Here is a 17,741-nt window from a genome sequence, read left to right as displayed (position 1 = left end):
TTAAAATGTGTTAGGTGTTGTGTCAAGCACCATTTCTTTGAACAACAATGACATCAACAATCACATGGATTGGTGTGTATTTTAAGTAATTTTTCGTATTAGATTTTATCTGTTACAACAGTTTTAGATTTACAAAAAAATTGAGACGATATTAAGAGTCCCTGTATGCCCCCTACCCCATCCAGTTTTCCCTATTAGTTATATTTTATGTTAGTATGTTATATTTTTTAAAAATTGGTTGCAATTATTGATGAAAACTTTTACTGATTTATTATTATCAACTCAAGTTCATTGTTTATTAAGATTTCCTCAGTTTTTGGTCTAATGTCGCCTTTATATTCCAGAATCCCACGTAGGATGCCACATGACATTTAGTTGTTATGTCTCTCTAGACTTTTCTGGGCTGTGACAGTTTCTTAGACCTGGCTTGTTTTTTGATGACCTTGAAAGTTTTGAGGAGTACTAGTTAGGTATTTTTTTCGGATGCCCCACTATTCTAGCAGATCCCCTGGAGAAGGAAATGGCAACCCACTCCAGAACTCTTGCTTGGAAAATCCCCTGGTAGGAGGAGCCTAGCAGGCTACAGTCCATGGGGTCACAAAGAGTCGGACACGACTGAGCGACTTCACTTTCTACTTTCTACTACTACTCTATCTAGTATGACTGAAATTACAGGTTATTGGGAGGAAAACTAGAGAGGTAAGTGTCATTTTTGTCATATACTGTCAAGCATACATACTGTCACTGTGATTTGTGACTGCTGATGTTGGTCTCAATCACCTGGCTGAGGCAGTTGTCAGGTTTCTCTACTGTGAAGTTATTCTCTTTTCCTCCTTTTTTATACTGTACACTTTGGAAGGAAGTCACCCTTGTAACCCATCCCCAAAAAGTGGGGAATTATCTTCCACCTCCTTGACTTTCTACATAAATTATTTCAAATTCATTTTTAAAATGTGCATTTAAAAAAATTAAGTTTTAAAAAATTTATTTATTTATGGCAGTGCTGAGTTTTTGTTGCTTCGTGAGCTTTTCTCTAATTGTGGAGGGGGGGGCCTACTCTGTAGTTGCGGCAAGTGGTGGCCACTCTCGAGTTGTGGTGCGTGGGTTTCTTGTTGCCATGGCTTCTCTCCTTTTGGAGCATGGGCTCTAGGGCACATGAGCTAGAGTAACAGTTACTGCCACATCAGTAACTGTGGCACTGGGGGTTCAGTAGTTACAGTTTGGCTCCTGGGCTCTAGAGCACAGGCTCAATAGTTGTAGCTCACAGGCTTAGTTGCTCCAAAGCACGTGGGATCTTCCTGGATCAGTGATCAAACCTGTGACTCCTGCATTGGCAGGTGGATTCTTTACCACTGAACCACCAGGGAAGCCACTGGGCCAACAGGCAAGTCCTAAATGTGTATTTTTAAAATGGAGTATTGTTACTTTACAGTATTGTTCAATTCTTCTGCATGAGATATTTGTCTCCTCTTCCATTTCTTAGCTTATCATTTCCCCGAACTTCTCAACGTGGGTTGATATTTATCATCCCTACTTTCCCGGAAACCAGAAAACTGTCCCTTCTTCCCAACCAGCTCACTCCGGACCTAATTTCTGAAAAGCTTCTCCAGCTCCCTGAGGAAAAAAAGAATGACCTTCTCCCTGTCTTCTACAAGTCCTTCCCCTTTATAATTACAACTAATTGCCACTACACATACCTATAGTAGGGCTTCCCAGGTGGCGAAAGTGGTAAAGAACCCGCCTGCCAATGCAGGAGACATAAGAGACCTGAGTTCGATGCCTAGGTCGGGAAGATCCCCTGGAGGAGGGCACAGCAACCCACTCCAGTATTCTTGCCTGGAGAATCCCAGAGCAGCCTGGCGGGCTACAGTCCACAGGGCTGCAAAGAGTTGGACACGACTGAAGCGACTTAGCACGCAGCACGGCATATGTATTGTACTCTGCTCTGCGCCACGTACTGTGCTTGGAACTTATCACAGACGGTCCACATGAGTCCTCTAGTTGTTCACAACCTTGACATCCTGTGCTAGACTGGAAGCTCCATGAGGGCCGGAACTTTGTCCAATTTGCTCACAGCTGTGTTTCCAGCCAACCAGCAGGGTGTCTGATAGGAGGCCCTTAATCACCATTTAGCCAATTGGGAAATGCTTCCTGGAGGAAGGCAAACACTGGCAGGTGATTGTTTATGTATGTCCTTCCCCAGGGACTGGGTGCTCCCTGAGGTAAGGCCAGCCTCGATTCATTGAGACCTAGAGGCCGAGTGGCAGTTGAGTGTCACGGGAGGTCTGAGCCCCTGAAAGGACCCGGGGACTGGCCGCCGCCTCAGGTAGAAGTGAAGTTTGGAAGCTGACACAGCCCGGGAGGCCGGATCGGGAGGACTTGGTGACTGATTGGCTGGGGAGGGTGAGGCGGGAGGAGGAGTCACACACAGATGGCTCTGAGGTCTGGAGCTGGGGGACAGCCGGTGCCACCTCTGAGAGACTCGGCGAGGAGAGCCGCTGACAGCCTCCGGCGGCCCCACCCTTTGGGGGCTCGGGCCTAGGGCCAGGGAGGGCTGGAGCTTAATGAGGGAGGGGTGGCCTGGCATGTACAAACTTCTGCCCCCATCCCCGTGTCCTCGACTTAAAAAAAAAAAATCTTAGGCTGGATTTTGAACGCGGTCGTTGGTTATCAGGTGTGGAGGGCCCATCCTAGGGGTCCCCTCCTGCCTGCGGTCTGCGAGGAAGACCCCCGGGTGCCGCCTGGCCCCGCGCAGGCTCGGCCTGGTCCGGGCCGCGGCACGACAGGCCCAGGTCCCCCAGCCCGCCGTCGCCGGGGAGGGGGCGGCGAGGCGACGGCCGGGCCTGGGCGGGACAATGGCCGCGGCCGCCGGGGCCCCGGGAGCCCCCGCGCTGGGGAAGGGGCTGGCCTAGGGCCGCGGGCTCCGGTGCCCTCCCCGCGCGGCTCGGGCGGGCGGAGGGGGGCGAGGAGTTCCTTTGTGGCTCTGCCTCCGGCGCGGCGCGGGCGGGGGGCGCCGCGCAACTTTGCAAGGCGGCGGCGGCGGCGAGCTCGAGACGAGGCCCCGGGGCCCGAGCGGGGCCCCCAGCGCGCGGCCCGCCCCCGCCCCCCGCCCGGCCCCCTCCCCTCGCGCGCCGTCGCCGGAGCCCGGCGCTGCCCACTCGCGGGAGCCCCCGGGGCCGGACGGGCTGCGCAGCTGGAGAGGCGGGGGCCCGACGCGGCCCCCCCGGAGCCGGGCGCCTGGCGCGGGGGCTCGCCGAGCGCACGGGGGGCCGCGCGGCGCTGCAGACCCAGCCTCCCGCCGCCGCCGCCGCCGCCTCGGCGCTTGCAGAACCCAGAAGTGAACAGCAGGCGACCCGGAAGGTTTGCGCGCGGCTCCGCACCGAGCCGGAGCCGGAGCCCGGAGCCGGAGCCCCAGCCCGGCCCTGCTCGGGCCGCCGGGCGCGGGGCTGCGGCCGCGTCCCGGAGCCGCCGCCAGCACAGCCAGGTCCGTGCGGGCCCGGGGCGCGGGGAGCGGGCCCGGCGGCAGCGGGCACTCGCCCGCGGGAAAGTTGCGCCGAGTTGCGGGCGGGGGGCCGGCCGGGGCGCGGGCGCTGTCAGCGCGGGCCGGGGCGCTCCGAGGGCCCGGGGCCGCCTGCGCCTCGGGCCGGGCCCGGAGCGGCGGTGGCGACAGCGGCGCGCGGGGTAGGAAGTGTCTCCGGCGGCGTGTCTGGTCTGTTCTCCGAGTGTGCGTGTGTGTGTGTGGTGTGCGCGCGTGTGTGTGTTTTCTTAAGCCGGGCTATTCAAACCTGCTGCAATTCTCCGGTAAACAATGATTCATGGGGCTTAATGCAAATAAACGGATTGCAAACGGCGCGGTTCGCGCACTTTGCAGCCGGCCCGGTGGAGCGGCCAGTGCCGGATTTCTCCCTTTTTTTGCAGATCTGCAGAATATGGCGTCCCTGTCCTGTTTTAAAAATAAGCCAGGCTGCCATTTTTGTTTTTCTTTTGTCTGAAAATTTTAATAAAACTGTCTGAGAATGTGGGAGAGGCGGCTGGAAGCAGAGGGGGCACCCGAAGGGTTGGCTTTTTTCCTTTTCTTTGGCGAGAGCCGCGAGCCTTTCGGGGAGGTGAGACACAATGCAATAGCACTTAAAGAGAAAAAAAAAAGGAAGCCGCTGGGCGATTTGGGGGGGAGGGTTGGGAATTTAAAGTTAACTCCGAAAGTTTTCTTTTTTTTTTAAGCTTTTTTTTTTTTTTTTTGGAAGGCGGTGAAATGCCGCGAAAGGATCTCGGGGCGCATTTCTCCCCCCAGCCAGCCGCCTTTGCGGGATTTTTGGGAAAAGTTAACTGCCCATTTCCTCAGAACTGCGGGGGGGATTGTGGAAGGTTGGGGATGGGGGTTTCGGGGACCAGGAAATGTCTTTTGGAAGAGGCATTGTAAGGAGCTATATTCTCAAATTTGGAGGAAAGGGTTTGCAGTAGGGGCTCTGAGTGGACCCCCGGTTTCCAGCTAAGACCCTTGGCATGAGGAAATAATCCTGCTGTCTGCCACCGTGCCCTGGAGCAGTGTGCAACCCTCAGAGCTGTGAGCTCTGTGGGGGGTGGGGGTGGGGGGGGTGAGCCTGTCTCCTTCATGGGTGGCCAGGGCCCTATTGTAGGCGGAAATCTTGTCCTCAGTGCTGGGGTGGCTCCCGCCGGAGAGCCCCTTCCCCTGGTGGGCCTCCAGGCCCTGGTAGGTACCATCTGGGTGAATGCCCTCAGGTGGTTGGCTGTTTGGCTGGGGGCAGGCGGGCAGCCCCAGTGGGTCCTGTCTGAGGGGAGGGGCAGGAGAGTTTGGTGGTGGGGGTGGTCTGAGCCTCTTCCCTGTGGTATGCTCTTACCGCCTCTGCCCTGCATCCTGGAGGCTCCCTGTTGAAGGGAGTTTACACTTGGGTGAAGTTCCTGGAGCATCCCTCTGGACAGGTCAGGACTTGCTGGCTTTCAGGCTACAGAAGGGTTCTCAAGGTCTACAAGGTCTGGTGTGGCTGGCGCTGTCCAAGGCGCCTGGGCAGGTTGGGCCTGGTCTTGCCCTTATGGAAAAGTCTGTCTGTCCTAGGAGGACCCTAAGCCTGTCTAACCCCTGCCCCAAGGTCTCATGGAGGCAAGACCCCTCCAGTCACTCCTGTGTTAAGGCTCCACTGGGCAGGGTGAGCTGAATTCAGGCAGAGCCAGGGGTTGAAGGCTGAGACTTAGGGATTCAGGGCTGCAGAACTTGGTGTGTCTGAGCCAGAGGGGAACTAAGCTAGGCATTTTTCAGATGGAGAAACTGAAGTCCAGAGAGGGGAAGTGACTTGCCCAAAGTCACACTGCCAGTTAGGAGATCTGAGACAGAGATGTTCAGGTTTTCACGTCTGGGGTCTCTCCACTGTTCTCTGTTGGCAGAGTGGCAGGGGAGGTGGGGGTTGACTCCTGGAAGAGTCATTTTGGACAGAACTGGACTGGGATGGAAGAGCATGTCCGCCTTCACTTGTCCCCCTGCCCCCAACATCATAATCCTGCCTGGGTGTAGAGCATGGTTGTTATCACATCAGGTTCTCCCAGAAACTCATTTGGGTGAAATTGTTAAGGTGAGGATACTCAACTCCATTTTAAAACTTAGGAAACTGAGGCTTGGAGAGGTTGAGCAGTGGCAGAGGAGGGCTTAAACTCAGGCTTCTGGATTCCTTGTCCAGGGAGCCTTTTCCTGGGTAGATTTTGGTACTTGTGGATAGGTGTCTTTCCTAACTTCTAGTTTTTGATTTTTCAGATTCATCTACTGACCTCAGTGACTGTGTAAAAAAAAAAAAAGAAAAATGTAGAAGCCCGCCCCCTTAAGACTATCAGAGCTGGTAAGGCCCGGAGAGGTCATCTGGGCTCAGAGAGGGGAAGCCACTGGCTTGAAGTCACCCAGCGATTTGGGTCCCAGCTAGGAGCAGAGCCATGGTTTCCTGTCTTCTTTTCTCTGTGAGACACTCAGAGGGAGAGGGAACCACTTTACCTAGTCGCCAGACTCCACTGGGCCCAGGACATGACTGGTTGCTGGTTGTTGTAGTGATGGGGCCGGGGACATTATAATGGCCAGCACTAGTCTATCTCTAGCCCTTCCGTGGGCAGATACTTCCCTGCCGTTCTGTAAAGTGAGTCCCTTCCTTCTTTTCTCCCTCCCTCCCTTCTTTCCTTCATCTCCACCCATTAGTTCATTCATTAGTTTGCTAGATTATTCCTTTATTCTTTCATTGTACATTTGTTAATTTATTGGTTAGCCATTTCAGTAGTCATTCATCTGCCCGTCCATCTGTCCATCCCTCCATTCAATCCCCAGCTTCCCTAGTCCGGGTTGGACAGCCATGTGATATACAAGTACAGTCTTCGAGGGCTCCAAAGCCAGTAGGGTGCAGAAAGCACTAGCTCAGGCAGTATTTGTGGGCGCCACATGAGTTCCCAGGGAAGGTCTCTCTGAGAAGTAGAGGCGTGAAAATACTCTTGTGATGGTGAATCTGGGTGCTGGGACCAAGATCCTTTTTTTTTTTTTCACAGTGTGGTATATGGCTTGTATGACTTTGGGCACATTCTTCTCTCAGAGCCTCTACTTCTTGATCTTTAAATGGGGTAATCTCTATGACTCATGGCTTGTTGGGAACCACCACAACAGTGTCTACGATCTCCCTGCCCTGGCCAGGCACGTGATAGGAGTTTGGTGTATATCGAGAAGGATTGTTGATTACTAATTCAGGCCCTGCCTTGATTTTGAAAACCATTATGGTTTCAGAATGAGCCCAATGATCTGGGGACCCTGAAAACCTTGTTTAACCTTGTCATTCCCTTGCTGAAACTCTTCTCATATTTCCTAAGCATTTCAAAGACCAAAAACCCAATGTCCTTTAGGGGCCTACAAGGCCCTTTATGAGCCTCCCAAGTGGCGCAGTGGTAAAGAATCTGTCTGCAATGCAGGAGACTCAAGAGACACAGGTTCAGTCCCTGGGTCAGGAAGATCCCCTGGAGGAAGAAATGGCAACCCACTCCAGTATTCTTGCCTAGAGACTTGCACGGACAGGGAAGCCTGGCAGGCTACAATCCTTGGGTTCACAAAGAGTTGGACGTGACCGAGGACATCACACAAGGCCCTTTATGGTCTGGGCCTGCCCGCCCCTCCATCTCAGCTCCCCTATCTCCCAGTCTCACCATGTTCAGCCACACCAACTTTCTTTCTGCAGCTTGAATTTACAAAGCCTATTGACAGGGCCTTTGCACATCCACCCAAACCTAGAATGCTTGCATGGCTGGTGCCTTCTTGTTTCACCGGCTTCGACTCAGTTGGGGCTTCCCTGACCACCTGCTCTGTAACAGCTTCCCACTGTCACTCATGGTCACATCATCCCTTGCAGCTCTTACCAGTATCTGAAACTTCTTCCTGTATTTATTTATTTGCACTTCTTGCCTGTCTGCACGGCTGGCAGGTGCTTAAACCCCATGCAGGCGAGTGGGCAGGTGGGTCTAGTGTGGGGTGGCTGTGGCTTTGATGGAGGTGAGGAGATGCCAGGGAGCCCAGGTGTGGTGGAAACCCTGCAGCGGGGCAGCTCCTGGGAGATGAAGTGACACCGAGCTCTCTGCCCTCCTCTCCCCTGGGAGGCTCCAGGCTGTTGTCAGGAAATAATGAGATGATTAAATCACAGGATCTAAGAATCCCAGTCTCTTCCAATCTCAGAACTTGGCATCTGAGAAGCTTTCCGACTCAGAACCTTTGACACTGGAGTCCGCATTTGATCCAATCTGGGGTTTTTTGTTGCTGTCTAGTCGCAAAGTTTTATCCACTTCTTTGCTACCCTGTGGACTGCAGCCCCCCGGGCTCCTCTGTCCATGGAATTCTCCAGGCAAGAATACTGGAGTGGGTTGCTGTTTGCTTCTCCAGGGGATCTTCCCGACCCAGGGATCGAACCCAAACCTCCTGTATCGCAGGAGGATTCTTTACCACTGAGCCACCAGGGAAGCCCCGATCTGGGGTTTAGACCCTTACGTAGAGGCTCTTCACTGCCTTACTTGTTTAGTGGCCCCGAGTGCTCACTTTGTGCCAGGCCATGTTCCAAAAGGCTTTGTACACATGGACATGCTTAATCCTCATTGTTATCACTCCCATTTTACAGCTAAGGAAACAGAGGCACAGAGACATGAGATAACAGCCAAGTCCACAGAGCTCATCAGGCACATTGTGTGACTTGAACGCAGCACTCCAGGACTCCGCCTTAGAACCCCACAGCTGTTGAGGGCAAGTCCAAACTCACCCGACCCCTCCGCAGAGCGGGAACCCCCTTCCCCCATCCTTGACAAGAGGGCCTCTGATCTCTGCTAGAGTGATGGGGAGTTCCCTCCTGACCAGGCCCCTCAGCCTCCCTTTGTCAGACCATCGTCATTTCTGGAAAGATCGTCTTTACAGAGGGCAAAGTGCTGCTCCCACCCTGTGAATAACACTTGGGAAGTGATGTTAGCGTTATGGTTTCCCAGTGCTTCTGACCTTGTGGTTTTGTGACTTCAGCAGCTTCTTTCTCCCCACTGGGTTGTGAGCTCCCTGGGGGCAGGCCACCTGGTGCCTGGTGTTGTATGTGTGACCTGGCACCAAGCATACATGCCTCCCGAGCCCCTCCTGTCCCTGTAGCATCGCGCTTGGCCCTGGTCCAGGGTATTGGACAGGCTTGGTGTACTTAAGGCAACAGGACAGTGACATCTCCATGCAGCCCCATATGTACCCAGTCCTTGGAGAACCACTCGATCTAAAGTCACATGTTAATTGAAGAGGCAGACCTCACAGATTAGCCAGCCAAACCTCAGTCTGTCCACTGGGGAGACTGCAGCGGGAAAGGAGAGGCATGGGCCTTGTCCAGGGCCACCCACACCTCTGGGTGCCTTGCGTGGTAGGCTTTCCTCTCCCCAGGTGTCACTTGGCTGCCATGGTATGTGTCTTGGGGTCAAAGGCAGCAACAGCCCTGGTAGGGGAGCTGCTCCCTCTGTCACACCGCCTTCCTTATCTCCACTTTGGTGGGGAATGTTCCCCGATGCACAGGGCTGCAGAGGGCCCAGCATCCTACCTGGACTTGGGTGGGATTGGGAGGTGGGTGGCGTGGAAGTGTGTTGGGGGCTGTGGGTTCAGCTTCCTACTGCCAGGACTATGGTCAGACTCTAGAAGCTGGTAAGGATTTGGGGAGGGGGCTGAGTGGTGTGTTGAGTGTTATGGTGTGTGGGGAGGGCCTTGGGATTTGGCTGTGGGGCCCACAGCATCCTGCCTTGTCTCTGCCTCATCCATGTGGCAGAATGTCTGTGGGGGTAGTCCTCACCATTTGAGTCCATCTCTGACCTTTGAGCAAAGGCTTCATGCTCCTTGAGGGGACCGTCTAGCCATTTTAGCTTCTGGGATTCAATGCAGGTGCACCTGGTTGGGGTGGACACACCCTCCAGACATCACGCACACACATATTCACACCCCCAGTCCTTCCACATCCACCTTTGACCCTACCTCTGCTACCCCACTTTTGCCAGTTTGAGGGGCTGCCCTGCTGTTTCAGAAACACTACCAGAGATGCCCTGAACTGGGGCTATAGGAGCTGGGCATTCAGAAGACAAGTCCGCTAGAGTGTGTGTCCACACATGTGAATACACGCATGCACTCCTGCCACCCACGGATTACACGTGGTAGTCATATACCCGCGTGTACCTCCCAGGAACCCACACACAGCCGCCTGCCTGCCCCTGCTCAGGTCCTTCCACGCTTACGTGCATGCTGTGTTGATCACCTGCATGCAGCCATAATCTTGCACATGTGTGTTTTACACATCAGTGCATCTTACACGGGCCTTACATCCTTTGGCCAGGATCCCTCCCGCACACCTGTGCACTCACGTGTGCCCATGCCCCACCCAGATCTGCTTGCAGCCTGCCTGGACCTCCCGCCTTCACTCATCAATGCTTCTCGAGCACTTACTGTGTACCAGGCCCCCTGCTCGATGCTGGGGACACCGGTGGGGGGGACCAATGTTGTCCCTGCCCTGGTCTGGAGACTTGAGGCAAACACAGCTGAGGATATGATTACAGACTTTCCATTACCTGCTGGAAAGGAACCACTTTCCTATGACGAGGGCTGTCCTATAGCTTGGTGCTTTTACATTTACTGTAACCAGTGATGATGATGGTGTGTATAGGGGAGAGGTGCTTCAGGGATGAAGTGATCTGGCTTGAAGTTTTCCGGGTGAGGGCATTCCAGGCAGAGGGAAGAGCCGGAGTGAAGGGCCCGAGGTGGGAAGTCAAGGACCACGGAGAGGGTGGTGGCCCTGAGACCTGGGGGAGGTGGGCCTGGTCTGCTGGGGCTTGTGCTAGGTCTTCCGTGGCCTTGACCCTCCCACCCACATGTCCAGCCCAGACCCAACCCATCCCTCTCTCTGATCAGCCCAGCCCTCCCTTCGCGGCTCTGCCCTGCTCAGGGCCCACTTTGCAGGCTGCCACGCCAGCCTTGGGCCCCATCTGTCCTGCCCCACAGGCTGCCCCCCAGGGGTCCTGAGATACAGTCCCAGTACAGGCTCTGATCACCTGCTGGGGGTTCCCAGCCTGGGACCCCCAAGGACCTATCTAGAAAGCTCCTGGGGGCCAGGCCGCAGCTGGGGTTCAGCAGCTGGCTCTTGCTCTGAGCTAATCCCAGACTTGACTCTCTACCAGGCCACTGGGCAGCCCTGTGGGTCCTGAGAAACTGCACCCCGCTCCCTGCCCCCAGCCCAGTTGACATCTCTGGTTGGTCCCATTTCCAGGAGTCTTCAGAAGGTTAGGAAAGGCTCCCATGTGCCTTGGAGAACCTCATAGCAAAATGGTAGCAGCCACCACGGAATCCTTACCACAGACCAGGCTCTGTTCTAAAGATGTTATACCTATTAACTCATCAGATCCTCACAGCAATGCTGAGGAGATACTGTTACCATCCCAGTTCGATAACAGTCTCTGTGGCTTTGACCTTGTCTTGTTCCAGAATCTGTACTTTCAATACTCAGTGGCCACATTGCCCCTCAGAGGGTCCAAGAACCCAGGCAGTGGTTTAGTTGCATCTCTTTGTTTTATAGAGGAAGGAAAAAAGGCCCAGAGAGGAAATGGACTTGCTAAAGGTCACACAGTGAGCGGACAGAAGGGGCTCCCTCTGCCCCCACCAGCTGCATGGTTGGCAGGTTACATCCTCTCCAAGTCTCATTCATGAACCCAGGCAGGCAAGGGAGAAATTGCCTTAGAAGCCAGCAGGGTGGAATCTTTGTGGGGTGTGGGGGACTTTGAATAGACATGTTGAATAGACATGGGTGGGGGCTTTGGGGCACCCTGGATGTGGGCTTTGTAATAAGTCGTCAAGTTGCTCATTTTTGTTCCAGGCATCTTCCTGAATTTGTGTTATATTTCAAAATGTTCACAGCATCCACCTCACAGGGGTCATTAGGAGCCTGAGTGAGAAATGCTTGTAAAGCACCTAACGGTGCCTGGGAGGGAAGAAGCGCTCAGTGACTTATTATTATGGTCATTTCACACTGGCAGAAGGAGTTCCCGCTGGGGATGGGAGCTGGGGGTCCCCAGGGGACGTGGCAGCAGAGGAGGGCATGGGTTCAAAGCCTGCGGAATGTCCTCTCAGCCCTGAGAAGGCAGTCATGGCCTGTTCCCTGGCAGAGACGCTGGGGCTCCCAGAGAGGATTACCACCCTGGGTGTCTGGGTGGCCGATAGTGGGAGAGGGGGGACTGGGAGGGGAGGGTGCGGCATCCCAGCTCCCACTGACCAGGGCGCAGACAGCAGCCCCCTTCCGCTCTGATCAGCCCCAGCCTCAATGAAAACAGCCCTTCCCAGCCCTGCAGGGCTGCGGAAACCCAGCCTAATTGGATCCAGGACCCTCGGGAGCCTAGTTCCTCACAGGAAGTTCCCAGGAGCAAGTTTCCGAGGCTGGCCTGGGTCTTGGGGATGGGGTGGGGTGCAGCAGCTGGGACTCGGGACTCCGGGCTGTGTAGAGTAGGGGCATATGGAGGGCAGAGGGGTCGTGGGAATGGGGTCTCAAGGTGCTGGGAAGACGGGAAACTTCAGCTTCTCTCTCCTAGACCAACTCCTGCTTGTCCATGCAGGCCATCCTCCTGGCCCCATGATGACCTGTCTACTGAAAACCTTGACCATGGCCTTTCTCAGCTCAGGGACCCCTGAACATTGTCCCACATGGCCTTTCATCTAAGTGTCTAAGCCTGGAACTCTGGCCCTTTGTGAATTGCCCTGGCTACCTTTCCCTCCTTCCCCTGGGAATTCCTACACTGGGCTCTTGTGGACCCTATGACTGTAAGTTCTCCAGGCTCCTTTCTCCATGGGTTTTCCAAGCAAGAATGCTGGAGTGGATTGCCATTTCCTCCTCCAGGGGATCTTCCCGACCCAGGATTGAACCTGTGCCTCCTGCATCCTGCATTGGCAGGTGGATTCTTTACCACTGCGCCACCAGGGAAGCCCATGAGAAGCCCACACTGGGCTCACACCAGACCAACATGATGCTGTGTGCTTTCCTGCCTCAGGGCCTTTGCACATACAGTTCTTCCCACCCAGCCTGCCCTTTGCTGGCATCTCTCTTGACATCTCCCCTTCCCTCCAACAGTAAGTTATACCTTCATGCAGTCTTTGTTCATCCCTCAGTGGGATGAGCTCATCTTCTCAGGAGCACTCCTACCCCTAGTCCAGCCCTACCCCAGCAGTACCTTGTTGCCCCTCTCTGGGGCATGCCTGCGTGCTGAGTCACTTCAGATCAGTTGTGTTCAACTCTGTGACTCTATGGGCTGTAGCCTGCCAGGTTCCTCTGCCCATGGGATTCTGCAGGCATGAGTACTAGAGTGGGCTGTCAGTTCCCGGGATCTTCCTGACCCAGGGATCAAACCTGCATCTCCTGCATTGCAGGCAGATTCTTTGCCGCTGAACCACTGGGGAAGCCCCCTCTCTGGGGCAGGGAACATATTTTTGAACACATTGCTGTCCTAAGAAGCAAGCAGCTTTTCCCATGTCTGCATCCGTGGTTTCTGCTTGGAATGCTCTCCCTCTGCTCTCTCGCTTTCCTGGCAAACGTCCCCATCTTTGAGGCCCACATAGACACATCCCCTCCTCCTCCCATGTGTTTCTTCAGTGAACATCTATCCAGCAGCTAGGGTGAACTAGGCACTTAAGCACCTACTGTGCGTCCCGTGCAAGGCTCTGGGGTTGTGGCAGGTTCTCAACCCTGTGTTCAAGGGTAGCAGCGGTGGGGAGCGGGATGTTTAGAGCCAAGATACAGAGGCAGGGGAGGGGAAGTGTAAAGGGCTATGGGGTGTGTATAACAGGAGAGGGTCAGAGAGTGACCTTCAGCTGAGACCTGAAGGAAGAGCCCTAGTGGGCTGTGCTGCTGAGTCCCAGTATAGGGTTGTCCAGGAAGTCGCTCAGCCAAGAACCAGACTCAAGCCCTGATCTTGGGAAGCTCACAGCCACCTTGGGGCTCGGGCAGATAAGTCACCAGGCAGTTCTAGGGTAGTGGGATCAGTGCTTTGGTTGCAGTGGAGGAGGAGCCCAGGACACTGCAAGAGCTCAGGGGAGAGGCTGCAAATAGAGCCTAGGACGGGGGTGGTGATCAGGAAGGTTTCCTCTAGGCAGTGACACCTCACCTAACTCCTGATGGTTGATGGGTATCTGACAAGGTAGCCGCTGGGTGATGGCCCCCACATGGAAGGGCAGAGCCTGTGCAAAGTCACGGTGGCACGAGAGCAGTTTGTTTTGGGAACCTGAGAGTAGTGTAGTGAGGCTGGAGGGAGGGATGCTGTGGGGATGTACCTGTCCGGATGCATGTGACCAGCAAGGCCTCCTTAACAAAGGCCTCTGGGCCACCCTGGAGAGTTTGAACTGTGTTCCCAAAGTTATGGCAACCCAATAAGGATTTTAAACAGGAGAGTGAGTGAGAAAGTGGACAGGCTTTCCTTTGTCTGACTTTGGCTCCAAAGTCCCCAGATAGGAAAGGGGAATCCCTTTCTGACTGCACTCCTGGCTTGAGTCTGGAGTGGAGCTCGAGGCTTACTGTGGGACTTCGAACAAGCTCCTGGCCCTCTCTGAGCTCAGGTCTCCTGGGTAAACCTGCAGGTCCTGAGGCCAGAATCCTAATGGGACCATAGGCGGGGGCTGGGGTGTCTTGCTTGGCCAAAGCTGGCTGAACTGTTAGTGTTATTAAAAATATTCCTTAAAAAGTCATGTAGCCACACTGCAGAAAAGTCAAGAATAGAGAAATGAAGTAAACCAAAACCTACCCCCATTTCTGTCCCCACCCCAAGCCCGAAACACACAGTGCTAGTATTTTGGTATTTCCTTCCTATCTTTTCTTCCAGCACCTGGTTTTTATATAGATGTCATTGCTCTATCTATACAAATACTTTCAAACTCTCCCCCCACCCCCATTATTGTTGTATCACGAGTGTTTTCTAAATGACTGCAGGGTGGTTTTAATCCTTTCTAATGGATCTAGCGTCAGGGTGGAGAGCATGAGCTTCGGAGCCTGACTTTCTGAGTTCAGATCACACACACGGCATGACTTTGGGCAAGTTACCTAATTTCTCTGTGCCTCAGATCTTTGTGAGGTCGATATGAATGTAAAATGAGTCACTACAATGCCAGTAAACATTGGCTATTATCAACGACTATAGCCTGTGTCACTGTTTAACATGATTTACAGAGCCATCCCCCTGTTGTTTAAAAATTTGGCTGTTCCAGATTTTTGCTACTGAAAAAAAACAAACAAACAAACACTGAAGCAAACAGCTTTGTGCATAAAACTTTGTCTATATTTGGGGTATTTTCTAGGGACAGATGACCAAGAATAGGATCGCTAGACCAGGAAGTTTGAACATTTTTATAGAGCTCATGACACATTATTGCCAGATTGTTTTCAGAAATGACTTCCAATTTACACTCCCAGAAATAATGCAGGAGAGTGCCAATTTCACCATACCCTCACCAGCATTGAGCATTACCATGTTCTTATTGCTTTTTGCTATTTTAACATGTGAAGCTCATTTAATTTTCGCTGCTAGGGAAGCAGAACCAGTTCTATGTTTATTAGATGTTAATAACTTTTTTGGGTCTGCTAGTCTACAGCACTGAGAAGGCAATGGCACCCAACTCCGGTACTCTTGCCTGGAAAATCCCATGGACGGAGGAGCCTGGTGGGCTGCAGTCCATGGGGTCGCTAAGAGTCAGACACGACTTCACTTTCACTTTTCACTTTCCTGCATTGGAGAAGGCAATGGCAACCCACTCCAGTGTTCTTGCCTGGAGAATCCCAAGGACGGGGGAGCCTGGTGGGCTGCCGTCTACAGGGTCGCATAGAGTTGGTCACGACTGATGCGACTTAGCAGCAGCAGCAGCAGCAGTCTACAGCACACAATCTCTTCTCAGATCAATTAGGAAGATAGGGCTTAAGATACAGGAAATAGGGAAGAGTATAACACAGGGGACAACGTAGTGCCAGAGTGGGTGGTGGGGACTCAGAGGAGGGGGAGGGGACTTTCCTCTATCTAGGCCATGACACTTTCAGTTCCCTCTACTTAGACTATTCATTCATTCAAACATTTATCAGGTACTTTTTGGCTTAAAGGTAAATGACTCAGCCTCGATTGTGCCCTGACAGAGAGCATGTCCAACTGCAGAGATGGATGAGAAAACAGACAGAAAATGGAATGACAGGTGTCTGATGATGGAAATGCAGGGCACAGAGGGAACAGAGAAGAGGGGCGCCCAACATAGTCTCGCAGTCCCAGAAGGCTTCCAGGAGGAAGTGGCCTTTAAACTGGGGCCTAAGGAGTAAGTTGTAGTTAACCAGTGAAATGGGGGAAGGCAGAGAGTTCCAGGGAGAGGTGAGGAAGTGAGAAGGGAAGTGGAGCACTGGGGAAGCCCTTGGTCTGGCTGGGCAGAGCAGAAGGTGGAAAGAGCCAGTGAGGCCAAAGAGGTCAGCAGAGGCCAGTCACGGAAGGCCTCAGGAATCCAAAGACCTGGTCTGGAAGGAACGAGGGAGCCATTGAAGATTCTCATGAGGGGAATGTTGTGATCTGATTTGTATTTTAGAAATAGCAGAGGAAAAAAAAAAAAAAGAAATAGCAGAGGGACTGCAATAGGAGAACAGAATGTGAGGCGTGGGTAGAGGTGAGGGTCCCTCGGAGGAGGCTCTTGGAATAGCTGAGGCCAGAGCAGAAGGGGCCCAGGACCAGGGCAAGGAAGGTGGTAGAAATACTCCCGGATGGATCCTGGCCAACACCTGCCAGGACCCACCCGGTCCTGTGTGCCTGGAGGATGGGGCCTGTGCGGGGTTCAGCATGTGACTATCAGCTGAGCACCCACCATCACTGACCCTGATCCCACCTGCTCCCCGCTGCCTCCAGACCCTTGTCTGTCGCTCCACCCCTCCCCCCGGCTACCAACCACTTTCTTTCTCTCCTTTTTTAAAGAATAAATTTATTATTTTCATTATAAAAGCAACAACAACATTGCAGAGTATTTGGAAATCAGAGAAACAAAGACAAAAAAACCAGGTTAGCTCCAGCCACCTCCCCCAGCACTGCCAGCCTCCCTCTGGGCGTGGTTCCCCACAGCTTGCTTTTTCTGACGCAGGTTTTTATTTTTGCCTCTTTGTAATCATAGTATCTGGACAGTTTTGGGTCCTGCTCTCTCCCATTTGCTTGTTGGGAGCTAGTTCCCTAGCGGCCATGGGGTCTGGGCAAATCTCATTTTTTAACGTATCTGGGCTGGCCTGGGGATGGGGTGGGTGGGACAAAAGTTGCTTAAATATACCCTCTGTCCTGCAGTGGGCAAAGCTAATCACCTTCCCCTTGGGCTGCCCCATTTTCTTTGTGACTGTTTGTCTAGGCCTGAACCTCCCCAGGTGGGAGGGCCTGGCACCTGGTGTAACCCTTCCTCAGTGCCCCTGCCCCTAGTTCCCCTTTGTGGAGCTTGCTAGGCTGCCCTCAGGGGCCACCCTCCTGGGAAAGCGTGATGGACTGACTTGGTTTGCGATCCAGACTCAGCTCTGTGACCTCAGGCAAGTTACTTAACCTCTCTGGACCTCAGTTTTCTCATACGTACAATGGGTCTATTGCAACAGTTTAATGGCTATTAAATGCCCTGATACCTTTCTTGGCCTACTGTAAGTGTTCAGGAAAAGATGGTTGATATTGTACTTTCTCATTCTGCAAAGAGTTTCTGAGACCACCTTGGACTAGATGCTGGAATGGCAGAAGTGAATGAGCACCAGCTCTACCTGTGTACAGAGCTCAGTCTGGTGGGGAAGTCACCCAGGGAAACATGACTGCACCAGAATGTGACCACCCCTGCACTGCTGCACCAGATCTGGGTGGCATCCTGACTCCATCACTTGCTAGCTGTGTGACTTTGGGCAAATTGGCCGACCTCTCTGAGCTGCAGTTTCCTCTTCTGTTAGGTGCCTGTCTCATGGTGACATGATGTGTGCAACATACTCAGCACAGTGCCTGGCACTTAGTAGGTGTTGAAATCAGTAGTAGCTGCCATTTTTATTATTACTGTTATTGTTATTCCCATATACAAGGTGCTGTTGGGAACACAGAGGAGTGACTGACTGGGGGTTCAGGGAAAGCTCCGTAGAAGAGGGAACACTTGAGCTGGGTCTTGAAGGATGAGTAGAAGTTCACCAAGTGGGAAAGGACACTCTAGGTAAGGAGCCTGTGAT

General features: G+C 53.4%; 1 protein-coding gene across 2 annotated transcripts in view; it reads left to right on the top strand.

Annotated features, from left to right (window-relative positions):
- The first annotated feature begins 3,362 nt into the window (after window positions 1-3,362).
- The window catches only part of ZNF362 (zinc finger protein 362), a 40,577-nt gene continuing 26,198 nt past the window's right edge, over window positions 3,363-17,741 (top strand). The window contains exons 1-2 of one of the 2 annotated variants that reach the window (XM_025278473.2): window positions 3,363-3,484; window positions 17,601-17,725. In XM_025278473.2, coding sequence (XP_025134258.1) covers window positions 17,688-17,725 — 38 coding nt within the window. In that variant the 5' untranslated portion in view covers window positions 3,363-3,484; window positions 17,601-17,687. Of the gene's footprint in view, window positions 3,485-16,817; window positions 17,726-17,741 lie in introns of those variants that run through there. The other variant, XM_044937968.1, reaches the window with a different exon arrangement.

The sequence above is a fragment of the Bubalus bubalis genome, chromosome 2 (assembly GCF_019923935.1).
Source record: "Bubalus bubalis isolate 160015118507 breed Murrah chromosome 2, NDDB_SH_1, whole genome shotgun sequence".
NCBI classification, from domain to species: Eukaryota; Metazoa; Chordata; class Mammalia; order Artiodactyla; family Bovidae; genus Bubalus; species Bubalus bubalis.
The sequence above is the reverse complement of the archived record's forward strand: the minus strand, read 5'-3'. Positions and strand labels throughout refer to the sequence as shown.